Below are 17,108 nucleotides of genomic sequence, written 5' to 3'. Positions count from 1 at the left end.
GGATACATTTTTATTCTTTCCTTCTGAAATCCTATCTAGAGCATTTCTGAAGCGTGGAAGATTTTAATATTTGCAAATCAAAACACCTTCTTTGCTTTAGTGAACCTAAAAGAAAAGGCCACTTAGAGGACACTGCGGACACAAAATCAAAGTTTTGACTTCCGAACAGCCTGACACAAGGGTATTTGACCAACTTTTCTAGGTTGAAGTGCCATGAATTTTTCAGAGCTAATAGTCCCTTCGGTGAAGAGAAGCGATTGCATTGCATTTGGATTGCATTACAGATCCTTTGTGTCATGTCCCAGAAAAACTCACCTAGTCTCTACCTCTTATTAGGTTTAAGCTCATTGGTTCTCCTTGTAGAATGACTCTCATTCCAAAACACTGGGTGTAACTCACAGGCTAGAAAAGCCCATTAGACCTAACAAAACTCAGAGAACCACAGGGGAGTTGGGCCGTGACCATATTTAATACTTAACAAAGAGAGCTACACTCTGAGGCATTATTATTTTTCCTTTGCTCCAGAAATACAAGGTGGATGTTTTGAGCAATTCCACTCAGGCCTCACCTCCCACAGGATTTATACAAATACATTTGCTCTTTGATGAAAGGGATTCTTAAAACCACTGGCGTACACCACCCTTGAAGCTGACTCTTTTGAGTTTGAGATGCTAAGCTGTAACCAAAGCAAGCTTGAGCGTGCATTCTATCTCTGGAATGTCTCAGGGTACTGGAGAATTAAGGACGAGAAGACAGGACTGAAGGGAGTCCTTGATCTAGACCACGGGGGAATGAGACATGGAGGGATACAAGCTTCGGTAAGACAGGCTGCTCTCCACCAAGGTGAGAGAAAAGAAAAGGAAGAAGTGAAAAGTGAAGATTCCAATATCCACTTAACAGATACCATCACAATAAAAATCCATGATATTCTCCCAAAGCCTCAGCCCAAAGCTCATATTTGCCAAATACTGTTCAATATAATACAAGTTCAAGAGGAAGAAAGGCACTGGACAGCCAGTCCCCTGGGGCATATGGCAATAGAATTTGACCTACACTGCTGAAATGCCCAGTTTGTTCGTCTGGGTCTTCTATGGCTAAAATTCAGAAATGAGATGACTGTAAAAGTTAGTGTCAGTGTGTCTGATACACATAGCCTTTGGTCCTTTAAACAATATTTGTCTCAAAAACTTCCCTCTTTCTAGAAAAATGAAATAGTATTTTTTTTAAACTGAAATATAAAAATGTTAATTCAGGTTGATTTGTTTGTTTTACTGGGAAAAAAAAATTGTAGACTCTCCTAAAATCCCTATTGTTGTGAGTCTGTAGAGATGATCTCCATCTCTTTTAAATTCATCTTGCTGGTTTTGTCATTTGTTATTCAGGCTGCATCTTCCAGAAAGCCACTGGGCATCTTTCACAGCCACGAAAAGATAACATGGATGAAAGATAATATGGACTCCACTTCAGGGAGCCTGATTTCCTTTCCATCGCCTGTCAGGACTTTCAAGGGGAATTGTCACTACCAGAAAGCAGTGACTTTTAATTTCCCTTAAGCTAGATTTGGCATTCAGATCCTCACAGCGATGTAAAAGGCCCAAATGACTCTTTCTGATGCCAGTAAGAACTGCATGAGCAGACAGAATTTAACTCTTGGGTGCTATAAACTCAGCTTATGGCTTCTTCTTCTTAAGTTGCCCAAATCTAGCTGCTACATTAAAAACTTCTCTATGCTATTTTCTCATAGGGTTTCTCTCTTTCCTTATATTCCTCCAAGTGGGGCACAGATCATTCTTGGGGATGCCAGAGGCACAATTCAGGAAATACCCAGCCAAGAACAGGAAGCACAAGTGGGAAAACACACAAGTTGGGGCAGACACTTGAGGACAATCAAGCAAAGGCTGAGAAGAAAATTCGTGAGAAGAAAATTATAAAGAAAAATGGATGCGGCAATCGTACCCCTTGGTATTTATCCAAATGAGTTGAAAACTTGTATCCACTCACACATGTGTGCGTGGACGTTTAGAGCAGCTGTATTCATAACCGCCAAAACTTAAAAGCAATCAAGTTTTATCCATTCAGTAGGTGAATGGATAAACAAACTGTGGTACATCCAGACAATGGAATATTGTTCAGTGCTAAAAAGAAATGAGCTATCAAGCCATGAAAAGACAGAGGAACATTAAATTGCTAAGTGAAAGAAGCCAATCTGAAAAGGTTATATATACTGTATTATTCTAACTACATGACATTCTGAAAAAGGTAAAACAGTGGAGACTAAAAAGATCAGTGGCTGCCAGAGGTTGGGGGTGGAGACGTGAACAGGCAAAGCACAAAGGGCTTTCAGGGCAGTGAAACTATTCTATGTGAAACTACAATGGTGAATATATGTCATACATTTGTCCAAACCCATAGAATGAACAACATCAAGAGCGAACCCCAAGATAAACTATGGACTTTGAGTGATAATGAGGCATCAGTGTAGGTTCATCAATCATAACAAATGGACCACTGTGGTGCGGGATACTGATAGCTGGGGAGGCTGTTCCTGCTGTGGGGTTTGGGGGGTGGGGAGTTGAATGGAGGAATCAGAAGGACAAGAGAACACCGTGGAGCGTGAAGACAGAATTAGCAAATGAAAACAACACCACGGAAAACGTTCAAGAGCCTTTTTTCTTCTGTAGCAGGAAAAGCTGGAAGCTACTACTCCAGGGACCTGAGATTAACACTGAGCTCCATTACTGGCCATGGCACGGATTGCTCAGGTGTAAATGGGGCACGGGGTGTTTTTCAGTATGCTTATCAACATTTAGGAAGCTCTCAGAAACCAGGTGCCAGAGAGAAGGGGGTAGAGGAAAGGTACGAATATTAAGAAAACACAATTTGTGTTTGGAGGAGAGCTTACAGTTCCGTGGGAAAGAGGGACATTACACTCATTAACAATGAGGTTGGTGGGGAATTCGATGGGAGGAAGAGATGATCACGGGCTGAACAGACTAGGGCCGGCCTCCGTGCTCCAAACTGGAGCACTGACTCCCTACCAACTATACACATCCGTGACCCTAGGTCATCTAACCAGTTAATGTTTCCTTCTAAATCAGTCTTATAAGTAAACGATGTAATTTTAGGAGCAAGGATAAGATCTTTCTACCAAAGAAAAATTGTTCCCTGTTTGCTAATGCCATGAATTCCACCCCTTCGACTCGATTTCATTAGCTCTGTCACCTATTAAAATGCAAATACTCTTAGGAGAGATTATACTTTAAGCCATATAATTCAAGTGTAACTTACTGTGAATTTATTTTTCAGATCTGACGAGATGGCTTTGATGGAAGCAAGGATATAGTAAACTTGAGATCACTGAACGCCACAGAAATGTTTGGGCAGGAGGCTGAGAATATTTAAAATAATCTGTTAACTGTAGGCTTTGGCAGTTCAATTTTCTTTTTGATTAAAATCTAAGGAAAACAGTGCTACCACTGAGTGTTTGCAAAGCAACCAGAACGTTGATTGAATGTTATTTTTACCATAAATATTGTTATTAATCTTGAAAATACACTTGGAGAGCAGAAAGTTTTATGGGAACAAGACGAAAAAGTCTTCTATTTATTTCAGCAAAGCTCACTGAGGTTCTACATTGGGGTAATAGAATATTCATTTGCCTGTCTATGCCCTCTAAGTATTTATTTTCCTCTGATTCCCTTGAGCTGAGGGGGTCAAGAACAGGTTTTGGCATTCCCATGTCCTACAAAACATATCTCAATATAACCTAACCTACTTAGTTTTCACCAGAATTTCTAGAAAGGTCAACAAGACCTAGCATGACCTTGAATACATGACCACGACCTTGGGGTTCTCTCACGAGCATCCTGAATGCCTTTACTACCATGCTAGCCTCCAAGGCCAGCTTCCCCTTAAAGTTCTCGCCAAAGCACACACATAAAGCCCTTCCCTTATTTCCCTTAGGGATGCTAAGATATTCTGCACTTATAAACAAAAAGAAAATAAACATAGAGGGGAAATAAAGCAAAAAAAACAGGAGAGGCTCCTGATCCCACCAATTAGCTACTTCCAGGGCTCTAAGGCCCTGCCCATTCCAGGCTCTCTCTAGAACACTCTAGAGAAAAAGGGCCCATATTGCATCACAGTACACACCCTGGAGCCCTTAACTCTCATACCCCTGCACACAAACACCTTATGACCTTCCACCAGCCACCAAAGAGCTTTCCAGTGCTGCTGCCTCCCAGACCCTCCCACTCAGTCCCTGTGTCTGGTCTGAGACTTGCCTCTCCCCTGGTTACTGAGTGACTTTGTCCTTCAGGACAGGCCTTCCTTCCCCTCACACCTCTACCCCCATACAATCTCCCTTGGATACTGGTTGACTCCATAGTAGGCCCAATAGATATTTTATCTACATGATGGCATTATATCTATGTAACAAGAAACATACATACATGCACACCTATTAAAGCCAAGGAGGAGTGAGGGAAAATGAGCACTTGAATTTTTGCATCACTCTTCCACCTGGACTGGAAGAAATAGCCTTTAGGGCAGGGTCTGTATGTCTGCTTATATCACCCCCATGCCTAGCACAGTGCCTGCTGCAATTAAGTACACAATAAATAACTGTTGCATTAGGAATGAATGAATGCATTCAATGATTTCCCCCACCACTTAACATCCAAAGAGAAAGACTAACTCAGTGCTCTGATACAGGCCCTGATAAACTCTCTGATTTTAAGGACATCATCAATAAAGCCTCCACTGATCCATCTCCAGCACTAAATTCTCTCTGCTGTTCACTTTCCAATGTAAACACCCAACTATGCTAAGCTGGAGAGATAATCAACTAAATAAACAACTCATTTGAGACGGGATCACCCCAAGGCAAAGGCAATACTTTCAAAACTACACATATATTCACTGAGGCAAAATGAATACTCAAAGAAAGAAAAATGCCATATATAGTAAGCTATGTGCCAGGAAATATGATACACACATCATTTACATTGTTTATTTAATCCTTAGAACAACCTTACAAGTTAGAAATTATCATCCTTATTTTGCAGATTTTAAAAGTAAACTTTAGAGAAGTGTTTTTACCCATGGTCACTTGTTCAAGAGGTTGAAAAGCATGAACTTTGGAGCCAAGCTGCCTAGGTTTAAATTCTGACCCTGCCCCTTCCTAGATGGGCGTCTTAGTCCATTCCTATAACAAAATGCCACAGACTGGGTGGCTTATAAACAACAGAAATTTATTTCTCACATTTTTGGAGCCTGGAAGCCCAAGATCAGGGTACCAGCGTGGTCAGGTGAGGGTTGCAGACTTCTCGCTGTGTCTTCACATGGTGGAAGGGACTCTTCTATAAAAGCATTAATTCCCCTCATGAGAGCTCCACCCTCATGACCTAAGCACTTCCCAAAGGCCCCACCTCCTAATAACATCACCTTTGGAGGGTAGGATCTGAATTTGGAGGGAGGATGCAAACATTCACACTATAGCACTGAGTAAACACAGCTTAACACACGTGGAGCTAGTAAGTGTACCAGTCTCTCATGGCCAAACCCATCTTTCTGTGACCAGATCTGTGATGCTAGGCCAGAGACTCTACAAAACACATTCCTGCTTAGTCAGCTAGCTTCGTGTTAGCTCTGTCAGTAGAGGGCGCTAGAGAGGGCTGCCAAGCTGGAAGAGCTAGAAGATACTTGCTCCTTCCTGGGTGTTTCCTCTGAGCCTCAATCGGGGGCCCCACCCTTCTCTCCCTTCTGCAGAGCCACTGAATCCAGTTTGTACTGTTCTTGTAGAATCAGCCTTAGAGTCTGCTGGCCAGCACCCTCACTTCAGAGGACTGCATTTCAGCTCAGTGGGGCCCTTCCTCTAAGTACCTAAGAAGTTTTAGTAATCCCTACTCTTTCCTTTGTTCCATCAGCCCTGGGGGTAATAGCTGATTACTGGAACTGCTACCCCTACCCTATACCTTAGAGTTCTCTTTTCACTCTTTCTATTACTTGGTTCACAACTTTATAACCACTTAACAGTTCTTCATATCAAATTCACTCTGTTCAAATTATTGGCATGATTTTACTCTCCTGGCTGAACCTGAGGGACACAAGAACATCTGCCTGAGAATATTAAATGAGTTTGTCCTTGTAAAGTGCTCATAACTGTACCTGGAGCATCGGATTGGCCATATCAAGGTCAGCGATTACTTTCAAAGTGTTGAAGCTGGGTTAGAGCCCATGTCTGTCCATCTTCTTCCAGTCAACATGATGTTTCTCTAATAAAAATAGCTACCACCTACTTAGGGACTAGGCTTAGTGCATTCACAGATGTTACCTGTTTTAATCTTCTTAAACACCTCTTAAGTGTTTTTTCCTCTATCAATTGACATCAAGAAAGGTATTCTGAGTTAAGGTATCCATTATCCTGAGAGGTTAGGCAAGGTCTCCAAAGAGTGCAAACATCTACACCAGAATAATAATTTTTTAGCATAAACTTCTCCAAATCCTAAAAACCTATTTACATCATTGCCCTATGTGTCACCAGCAATTAACATGATTTAAGCATCATGTGTGTGAGCAGAAGCAAGAAGAACTGCAATCCTGCAGCCTGTGGAATGAAAAACACATACACAGAAACATAGGCAAAAGGAAAAGGCAGAGGGCTATGTACCAGATGAAGAAACAAGATAAAACTCCAGAAAAGCAATTAAATGAAGTGGAGATAGGCAACTTTCCAGAAAAAGAATTCAGAATAATGATAGTGAAGATGATCCAGGACCTCAGAAAAAGAACGGAGGCAAAGATCGAGGAGATGCAAGAAATGTTTAACAAAGACCTAGAAGAATTAAAGAACAAACAAACAGAGATGAACAATACAATAACTGAAATGAAAAAAATATACTAGAAGGAATCAATAGCAGAATAACTGAAGCAGAAAAACGGATAAGTGACCTGGAAGACAGAATGGTAGAATTCACTGCCACAGAACAGAATAAAGAAAAAAGAATGAAGAGAAATGAAAACAGCCTAAGAGACATCTGGGACAACATTAAACGCAACAACATTCACATTATAGGGGTCCCAGAAGGAGAAGAGAGAGAGAAAGGACCCAAGAAAATATTTGAAGAGATTATAGTCGAAAACTTCCCTAATGGCGGAAAGGAAATAGCCACCAAAGTCCAGGAAGTGCAGAGAGTCCCAGGCAGGATAAACCCAAGGAGAAACACGGCAAGACACATAGTAATCAAGCTGACAAAAATGAAAGACAAAGAAAAATTATTAAAAGTATCAAGGGAAAAATGACAAATGCCATAGAAGGGAACTTCCATAGGGTAACAGCTTATTTCTCAGCAGAAACTCTACAAGCCAGAAGGGAGTGGCACGATATATTTAAAGTGATGAAAGGTAAGAACCTACAACAAAGATTACTCTACACAGCAAGGATCTCATTCAGATTCAACGGAGAAATCAAAAGCTTTACAGACAAGCAAGAGCTAAGAGAATTCAGCACCACCAAACCAGCTTTACAACAAATGCTAAAGGAACTTCTCTAAGTGGGAAACACAAGAGAAGAAAAGGACCTACACGGCTTCCCAGGTGATGCAGTGGTTAAAAATCCGCCTGCCAATGCAGGGGATGTGGGTTTGAGCCCTGGTCCAGGAAGATCACACATGCCACGGAGCAACTAAGCCTGTGTGCCACAACTACTGAGCCTGTGCCCTAGAGCTTGTGAGCCACAACTACTGAGCCCATGTGCCACATCTACTGAAGCCCGTGTACCCTAGAGCCCATGGTCTGCAACAAGAGAAGCCACCGCAATGAGAAGCCTGCACACCACAAACGAAGAGTAGCCCCCATTCGCCAAAACTAGAGAAAGCCCACATGCAGCAACAAAGACCCAACACAGCCAAAAATCATAAACAAAATAAATAAATTTATAAAAAAAGGATTTATAAAAAAACCCAAAACAATTAAGAAAATGGTAATAGGAACTTACATATCAATAATTACCTTAAATGTGAATGGATTAAATGCTCCAACGAAAAGAAACAGGCTTGCTGAATGGATACAAAAACAAAACCCATATACACGCTGTCTACAAGAGACCTACTTCAGACCTAGGAACACATACAGACTGAAAGTGAGGGGATGGAAAAAGATATTCCATGCAATTGGAAATCAAAAGAAAGCTGGAGTAACAATACTTATATCAGATAAAATAGACTTTAAAATAAAGAATGTTACAAGAGACAAGGAAGGACACTATATAATGATCAAGGGATCAATCCAAGAAGAAGATATGACAATTGTAAGTATATGCACCCAACATAGGAGCACCTCAATACATAAGGCAAATGCTAACAGCTATAAAAGAGGAAATTGACAGTAACACAATAATAGTGGGGGATTTTAGCACCTCACTTATGCCAATGGACAGATCCTCCAGACAGAAAATAAATAAGGAAACAAGCTTTAAATGACACAATAGACCAGATAGATATAATTGATATTTATAGGACATTCCATGCAAAAACAGCAGATTACAGTTTCTTCTCAACTGTACATGGAACATTCTCCCAGATAGATCATATCTTGGGTCACAATTCAAGCCTCAGTAAATTTAAGAAAATTGAAATCATATCAAGCATCTTTTCTGACCACAAGGCTATGAGATTAGAAATAACTTACGGGGGAAAAAATGTAAAAAACACAAACACATGGAGGCTAAATGTTACTAAATAACCAAGAGATCACTGAAGAAATCAAAGAGGAAATAAAAAAATACCTAGAGACAAATAGCAATGAAAACACGATGATCCAAAACCCATGGGATGGAGCAAAAGCAGTTCTAAGAGGGAAGTTTATAGCAATACAATCCTACCTTAAGAAATAAGAAACATCTCAAATAAACCATCTAACCTTACACCTAAAGGAACTAGAGAAAGAAGAACAAACAAAAACCAAACTTAGTAGAAGGAAAGAAATCATAAAGATCAGAGCAGAAATAAATGAAATAGAAACAAAAAACAATAGCAAAGATCCATAAACTAAAAGCTGGTTGTTTGAGAAGATAAACAAAATTGATAAACCATTAGCCAGACTCATCAAGAGAAAGAGGGAGCGGACTCAAATCAATAAAATAAGAAATGAAAAAGGAGAACAGACAACAGACTGTTGTCTGTTACAACAGACACAGCAGAAATACAAAGCATCATAAGGGACTACTACAAGCAAATCTATGCCAATAAAATGGACAAGCTTGAAGAAACGGACAAATTCTTACAAAGGTATAACCTTCCAAGACTGAACCAGGAAGAAATAGAAATATGAACAGACCCACCACAAGTAATGAAATTGAAACTGCGATTTAAAATCTTCCAACAAACAAAAGTCCAGGACCAGATGGCTTCACAGGTGAATTCTACCAAACATTTAGAGAAGAGCTAACACCCAACCTTCTCAAACTCTTCCAAAAAATTGCAGAGGAAGGAACACTCCCAAACGCATTCTACAAGGCCACTATCACCCTGATACCAAAACCAGACAAAGGTACTACAAAAAAGAAAATTACAGAGCAATATCACTGATGAATATTGATGCAAAAATCCTCAACAAAATACTGACAAACAGAATCCAACAACACGTTAAAAGGATCATACACCATGATCAAGTGGGATTTATCCAAGGGATGCAAGTATTCTACAATATACACGAATCAATCAGTGTGATACAGCATATTAACAAATTGAAGAATAAAAACCATATGATCATCTCAATAGATGCAGAAAAAGCTTCTGACAAAATTCAACACCCTTTATGATAAAAACTCGCCAGTAAGTGGGCATAGAGGGAACCTACCTCAACATAATAAAGGCCATATACGACAAACCCACAGCCAACATCATTCTCAATGGTGAAAATCTGAAAGCATTTCCTCTAAGATCAGGAACAAAACACTCGTGCCACTCTTATTTAACAAAGTTTTGGAAGTCCTAGCGACAGCAATCAGAGAAGAAAAAGAAATAAAAGGAATACAAATTGGAAAAGAAGAAGTAAAACTGTCACTGTTTGCAGATGACATGATACTATACATAGAGAATCCTAACGATGCCACCAGAAAACTACTAGAGCTAATCAATGAATTTGGTAAAGTTGCAGGATACAAAATTAATGCACAGAAATCTCTTGCATTCCTATACACTAACAATGAAAGATCAGACAGAGAAATTAAAGAAACAATCCCATTTACCATTGGAACAAAAAGAATAAAATATCTAGGAATACACCTACCTAAGCAGGTAAAAGACCTGTACTCAGAAAACTATAAGACACTGATGAAAGAAATCAAAGATGACACAAACAGATGGAGAGATATACCATGTTCTTGGATTGGAAGAATCAATAATGTGAAAATGATTATTGTATCCAAAGCAGTCTACAGATTCAATGTAGTCCCTATCAAATTACCAATGGCATTTATTACAGAACTAAAACAAAAAATTTCACAATTTGTATGGAGACACAAAAGACCCCGAATAGCCAAAGCAATCTTGAGTGAAAAAATGGAGCTGGAGGAATCAAACTCCCTGACTTCAGACTATACTACAAACCTACAGTAATCAAGACAATATGGCACTGGCACAAAAACAGAAATATAGATGAATGGAACAGGATAGAAAGCTCAGAGATAAACCCACGCACCTACAGTCAACTAATCTATGACAAAGGAGGCAAGGATATACAATGGAGAAAAGACAGTCTCTTCAATAAGTGGTGCTGGGAAAACTGGACAGGTACACGTAAAAGAATGAAATTAGAACCCTCCCTAAACACCATACACAAAAATAAACTCAAAATGGATTAAAGACCTAAATGTAAGACCGGACACTATAAAACTCTTAGAGGAAAACATAGGAAGAACACTCTTTGGCATAAATCACAGCAAGATCTTTTCTGACCCACCTCCTAGAGTAATGGAAATAAAAAAAAAAATAAACAAATGGGACTTAATGAAACTTAAAAGCTTTTGCACAGCAAAGGAAACCATAAATAAGTCAAAAAGACAACCCTCAGAATGGGAGAAAATATTTGCAAACGAATCAACGGACAAAGGATTAATCTCCAAAATATATAAACAGCTCATGCAGCTCAATATTAAAAAAACAAACAACCCAATCCAAAAATGGGCAGAAGACCTAAATAGACATTTCTCCAAAGACATACAGATGGCCAAGAAGCACATGAAAAGCTGCTGAACATCACTAATTATTAGAGAAATGCAAATCAAAACTACAATCAGGTATCACCTCACACCAGTTAGAATGGCATCATCAGAAAATCTACAAACAACAAATGCTGGAGAGGGTGTGGAGAAAAGGGAACACTCTTGCACTGTTGGTGGGAATGTAAATCGATACAGCCACTATGGAGAGTAGTATGGAGGTTCCTTAAAAAACTACAAATAGAACTACCATATGACCCAGCAATCCCACTACTGAGCATATATCCAGAGAAAACCATAATTCAAAAAGACACATGCACCCCAATGTTCATTGCAGCACTATTTATAATAGCCAGATCATGGAAGCAACCTAAATTTCCATAGACAGACGAATGGATAAAGATGTGGTACATATATAACAGTGGAATATTACTCAGCCATAAAAAGGAACGAATTGGGTCATTTGTAGAGACATGGATGGATATAGAGACTGTCATACAGAGTGAAGTAAGTCAGAAAAAAAAAACAAATATCGCACATTAACACATATATGTTAAATCTAGAAAAATGGTACAGATGAACCGGTTTGCAAGGCAGAAATAGAGACACAGATGTAGAGAACTGACATATGGACACCAAGGGGGGAAAGTCGGGGGGGGCTGGGGGGATGAGTTGGGAGATTGGGATTGACAGTATACACTAATATGTATAAAATAGATAACAAATAAGAACGTGCTGTATAAAAAATTTAAATTATATTTAAAAATAAAAAGAAGGAGTGGCAGCCTGCTAGCCTCAGACCAAGAGCCCAACTCCATCTCTAAAAAAAAAAAATGTGTGTGCATCTAAGGATTAAAATTTTGGAATTTCAAATTTTCTCTTGTTTTGTACATCTAAAATATCAATGAAATATTATAGAATTTTAAAAATTACTAAGTGCCTACTTTGTGCTAGGCACTGGGTTATAAGTGCTTTCACATATATTATATCATTTTATCCTTAAAATATACTACATTAAGAGGTACAATCATCTTCATACAAATATGTCCAAGGTCACATAGCTAGTAAAGTGACAGAATCAGGAATTGAAGCCAATTCTTTCTGACTCATGGAGCTCATGATTTAGCCAATTCACCACAGGTCATAGGTGAGGGTCATTCTCCACAGCAGATGCTGAGAGAATGAAGTTTAGTAAAAATATGAACTAAGACAGGAACAAATCCCTTCACTGTGAAGGGCTAAGAAAATAAAGAGCTGAATCTGGGAGAGTACCTTCTGACCTTGCTTTCAGAATTGTTTGCAAGCCATGGCAATTCCGAGGTTCTGTCACTGGGCTGCTAGATTCCATTTCAATTCAACGATCTCTCTCCAATTTCATTTTTGCAATTATGGAGGCAAAGTAAATGAAAACCAAAAACACTTTGTTTCTGGGTAATCCTTGCCTTCCGAAAACAAGTCATTCTTTTCAGGAAAAAACATCAGCAAACTAATTTTTTTTTAAAGGAGCAATGCAGAGGGGGAAAATAGCATACCTTTTGCTTGGTGCTTGATTTCAGGCCAACTCGGGAGTGACTTTTGGACTAGAGGAAAAATGAGAAAGAAATTTATGAAGAACACAGTATAATGGTAGAACTTATTCTGAAGTCATTTCTTCTAGAAGGTATAAGTTTTCATTTAATAGCCAAAAGAAAACAAATTAATTAATTTTTAAAAATCCTTTCCCCTAGCCTTCTTTCACAGCCTCTGGAAATCTAAGAATAGAAGCAGAGCATAGACTCCAGTGTTGAGTTTTACATACCGAATGGAAGACTGTTTAAGTCCTGGAGCTGAGACAGCAAAGATGCACCTACACTTTGTCAATGCCTGGCTCATATTTACCGACTCAGCATCTTTCTTAGAGGACACCAGCAGAAACTGAAAACTGCAACGCATGAGCAAATAACTTCCAGCTATAATAAGGCAAAGGGAAAGGAGGGGAAATGAATAAAAGAAGAGGAAAGGAAGAAAGAAGAGGAGAGAAAAGAAAAAAAAATGCTCTATAAATTGGAAAAAGAGAAAATAGAGGCAGAATGAAGAAAAGGGCACGTTTATGGCAAGATTTCCAAGAGCATTTCAATAGAGAAGATTTTAATCTCTGCTAATTTAAATGTATTTTCAGTAGGTGGAAACGAAGCTCTCAAAAACATTAGTTCTAATAGAGGGCTTTTTATTTTCCAACAAGATTATCTAATCTTATTTGGAATTAGGAAAGGTAAAACAAGCATTAATTAAGGATATTTTGGTATAGATACCATTATGATTTTTCTCCCAATGAGAAAAAAGCAAAATCAAGCTTACTATGTTTAGCATTCAGATAGTGAATACATATGGCATTAAGTGTACGATGAATCAAAGTTAACTCTAAACCAATTACTACACTGTACCTAGAAAAAAGCCTAGTCTCTAGTCCTCAAATTGTTTGATCCCAGGATTACTTTACACTCTTAAATATTATAGGGGTCCCCAAAGAGCTTTTGTTTATGTGGGTTATATCCATTGACAATCACTGTCTTAGCAACTGGAAATGAGAATTTTTTTAAATATGCATTTATTAATTCATTTTAAAATAGCAATAATAAACCCACTACATGTTAAATAACATATTTTTATGTATTTTATGTATATTCCTAAACAGAAAAAATTAGTGAGAAGATGGTATATTTTTCATGTTTTTGAAAATCTCTGATATTTAGCTTAAATAGAAGACAGATCCTCATACCAGCTTCTGCATTTAATCTATTTTGATATGATATGTTTTTGGTTGAAGTAAATGAAAAGAATTCAGCCTCGCTCAGTTATGTAGTTGGAAAAGGAAAAAGTATTTGTAATAATCTTTTCAAATAATTGTGAATATTCTTCTCTGATATGACCTCAAAACTTGACAATTGGTAGTTTCTTAAAGGTTAGTGACTATGTAGAATAAATCATACCAATGAACTTTTTATACTCTGTTACATAAAAACTGGTTGATCTATCTTGCACTTTGAATAGATTTTTCACCCACACATGTTTGTAGCATCATACATTGGATTATCTGGAAAGCAGTGGTTCTCAAACTTTATAGAGTTCACAAAGATCATTTAGGGGGCTCTTAACCATGTAATTTGCTGAAACTCCAAGTCAGGAGGTCTGGGGTGGCTCCCAGGAATGTGCATGCTAACAAGCATCTAAGGAAATTCAAATAGATACATGGTCCACTAACTACAACTTGAGGACCACTTGCCTGTGAAGAATGGTGGTAACTTGGGATGAGAAGTAGGAAAATATGGAAAATGGCGTTAATGCTCTCTCTCTTTCTCTTTGAAGAATACAAATAAATGAACCTCTTTTCCCTTTCTCTTTTAAATGCCTGGTGTTAAAATTCTTCATCTGATTGAACCAGTGGGTGGCACAGGATAACTGAAACAGGCTGAATGTTGGTAAAGTACTCAAACTACTCCAAAAGCAGATCTGAAACGGTTCTTTAACCTCTCCAGTTTAAAAACATAAGCACACAGATTCTGTGTTTATGTATATTTTTAGAAATTTAGTTGGGTTTCTATGCCATATTAAATGCCATAAACATCTGTGAGTATGGCCTTTATACTCAACTCGAAGTCATAATAGCAAACATGACCTAAAAGACAAGACTTCCATTTATAAAAGGGATTAAAAGCTGTGATGGTTAGTTTTACGTCAACTTGACTGGGCTAAGGGATGCTCAGATATCTGGTAAAACATTATTTCTGGGTATATCTGTGAGGATGTTTCTGGAAGAGATTAACATTTGATTCAGCAGACTGAGAAAAGAGGTCCAGCCTCACCAGTATGGGTGGGCACCATCCAAACTGCTGGGGCCTCAAATGGGAGCAAAGGCTAAGGAAGAACAAATTCCCTATCTTCTTGAATTGGGAGGTCCATCTTTTCCTGCCCTTGAAGAAATATATATATATATATATATATATATATATATATATAGAGAGAGAGAGAGAGAGAGAGAGAGAGAGAGGGAGGGAGAGAGAGAGAGAGAGAGAGGAGAAATATATACATATATAGAAATATACACATATATAGAAATATATTTCTACTGGTTCTGTTTGTCTGGAGAACCCTGATTAATACAAAAGCCAATCCAGTTCCAGAGAAATAACATTTTCATTTGACATTAAATGAGTTCTTTGATCTCTTCTTTAAATGTCTTATCTAGAGAGAATGGAGGTTGGACCTGGTAAAATACCACCTGCATTGTACGTATCATGCTATACCTTAAGTCCACACTTACAAAAGTGTGGCCTTCTAAAAATTTCTTTCATTAGTTAGGTGTTAAGGACTTAGAGCTTATTTCCACATAGAAGTAATTTCTTTTTTTTGCGGTACGTGGGCCTCTCACTGCTGTGGCCTCTCCCGTTGCGGAGCACAGAATCCGGACGCCCAGGCTCAGCGGCCATGGCTCACGGGCCCAGCTGCTCCGCGGCATGTGGGATCTTCCCGGAACGGGGCACAAACCCGCGTCCCCTGCATCGGCAGGCGGACTCCCAACCACTGCGCCACCAGGGAAGCCCAGAAGTAATTTTATAGGCTACAACCCAAAGCCCTATTTAATCTCTGATATAAGCAAAATGCTCTGCAAGTTCAATTAAAAAAAAAAAAAAGTATACTATCACAGTACTAACACCTATACAAAGCATAAAAATACTAAAAATCAATTAAGAAACCATTTTGCTTTTCTATACATCTTGAAAAATAAAAAAGTATGTGTAATTTGAAGAAGATGGAGACTAAGGTAGAAACTCTGGAATTCCGACGTGGCCTTACTAGAAATTTCAGGACATGGTATTCACTGCTAATGCATGACGGCTCATGTTTGACGCTCCCCCCACACCTCCCCTCCCAAGCAGATGGTTTTGCTTTTCTTGATTCAAGTGCAACCCAGCATTACTCTGCTCTGTAGCATCTATGAATAGGGTCACTTAGGACTACTAAGGGGTGAAGAAAAGCAGGAAGACAAAGTGGTTGTTAAGCATCTCCCTGTGGCAGGGCACACTGTGCCCAGGCTAGCCCTCACTGGGGATTGACTATTGCCCACTGTCACCTGTGGTCCAACACAGAATCAGAGGAGACAATCAAAAGGGGGGAAAAGCTTGTTTTCCTCAAATAAATGAGTAAAATTGAAAAGAGAGGAAAGATGGGGAAGGAAGAAAGATAAAGAAGAAACTAAAATAAAAATAATAAACATCAGCAGCTCACCTTTTCTGAGCACTTACAATGTGTTCCCAGCACACCATGCAACTTACATCTTTTACGTGACCCACATAACATGGCTAAGAGATAAGTATAATTATATTATTATCTCAATTTTATAGAGGGGAAGACTGAGGCATAGGAAGCAAAATAATTTGCCCAAACCCATACTGCTGTTAAGTGGCAGAACCAAGAATTAAACTAGTTGGTCTGATTCAAAGCCCATGGTCTTAAAAACTACTACACTATTTATATGGGAATAATTGCCCAGGGAGGAATTTAGCAGAGTCTAGAGTAGTGAAAATCAGAGAATACCCAGAAACTGTGTTGCACAACAATCGCTTCAAGAGAAAGAAAGGAAGTTGTAGGGAAAAGGCAGTAGATCAGAAATGTACCCAAGTCAGACTTGAGCTGGCATCAGTGGCCAAGGATCCCAAGATGTTCTCCAGAGGCAGCAAATGGCAGAAGGGAAGGAGAGCAGAGTGGCTTTGTGGTGAGGCAGGAAGGGGAAGGGTTATTAATTAACTGGACCACATCTGCAACAAACATTCACAAATCAGGTGCACCTAATCTGGGGAATGCCTGCACGGTATTTTATTGTAGTCTTCAAGACATTTAAATAAAAATA

General features: G+C 38.8%; 1 protein-coding gene across 1 annotated transcript in view; it reads right to left on the bottom strand.

The window, feature by feature from the left end:
• RASGEF1B (RasGEF domain family member 1B) overlaps positions 1-17,108 on the bottom strand; it is a 577,487-nt gene that overhangs the window by 438,681 nt on the left and 121,698 nt on the right. Inside the window, exon 2 of the mRNA XM_060012290.1 lies at positions 12,754-12,801. Within this exon, the coding sequence (XP_059868273.1) occupies positions 12,754-12,801 (48 nt within the window). The remainder of the gene's footprint in view (positions 1-12,753; positions 12,802-17,108) is intronic.

The sequence above is a fragment of the Delphinus delphis genome, chromosome 5 (assembly GCF_949987515.2).
Source record: "Delphinus delphis chromosome 5, mDelDel1.2, whole genome shotgun sequence".
In the NCBI taxonomy this organism is placed as follows: Eukaryota; Metazoa; Chordata; class Mammalia; order Artiodactyla; family Delphinidae; genus Delphinus; species Delphinus delphis.
Note: the sequence above shows the minus strand (reverse complement) of the source record. Positions and strands in the feature narration are given on the sequence as shown.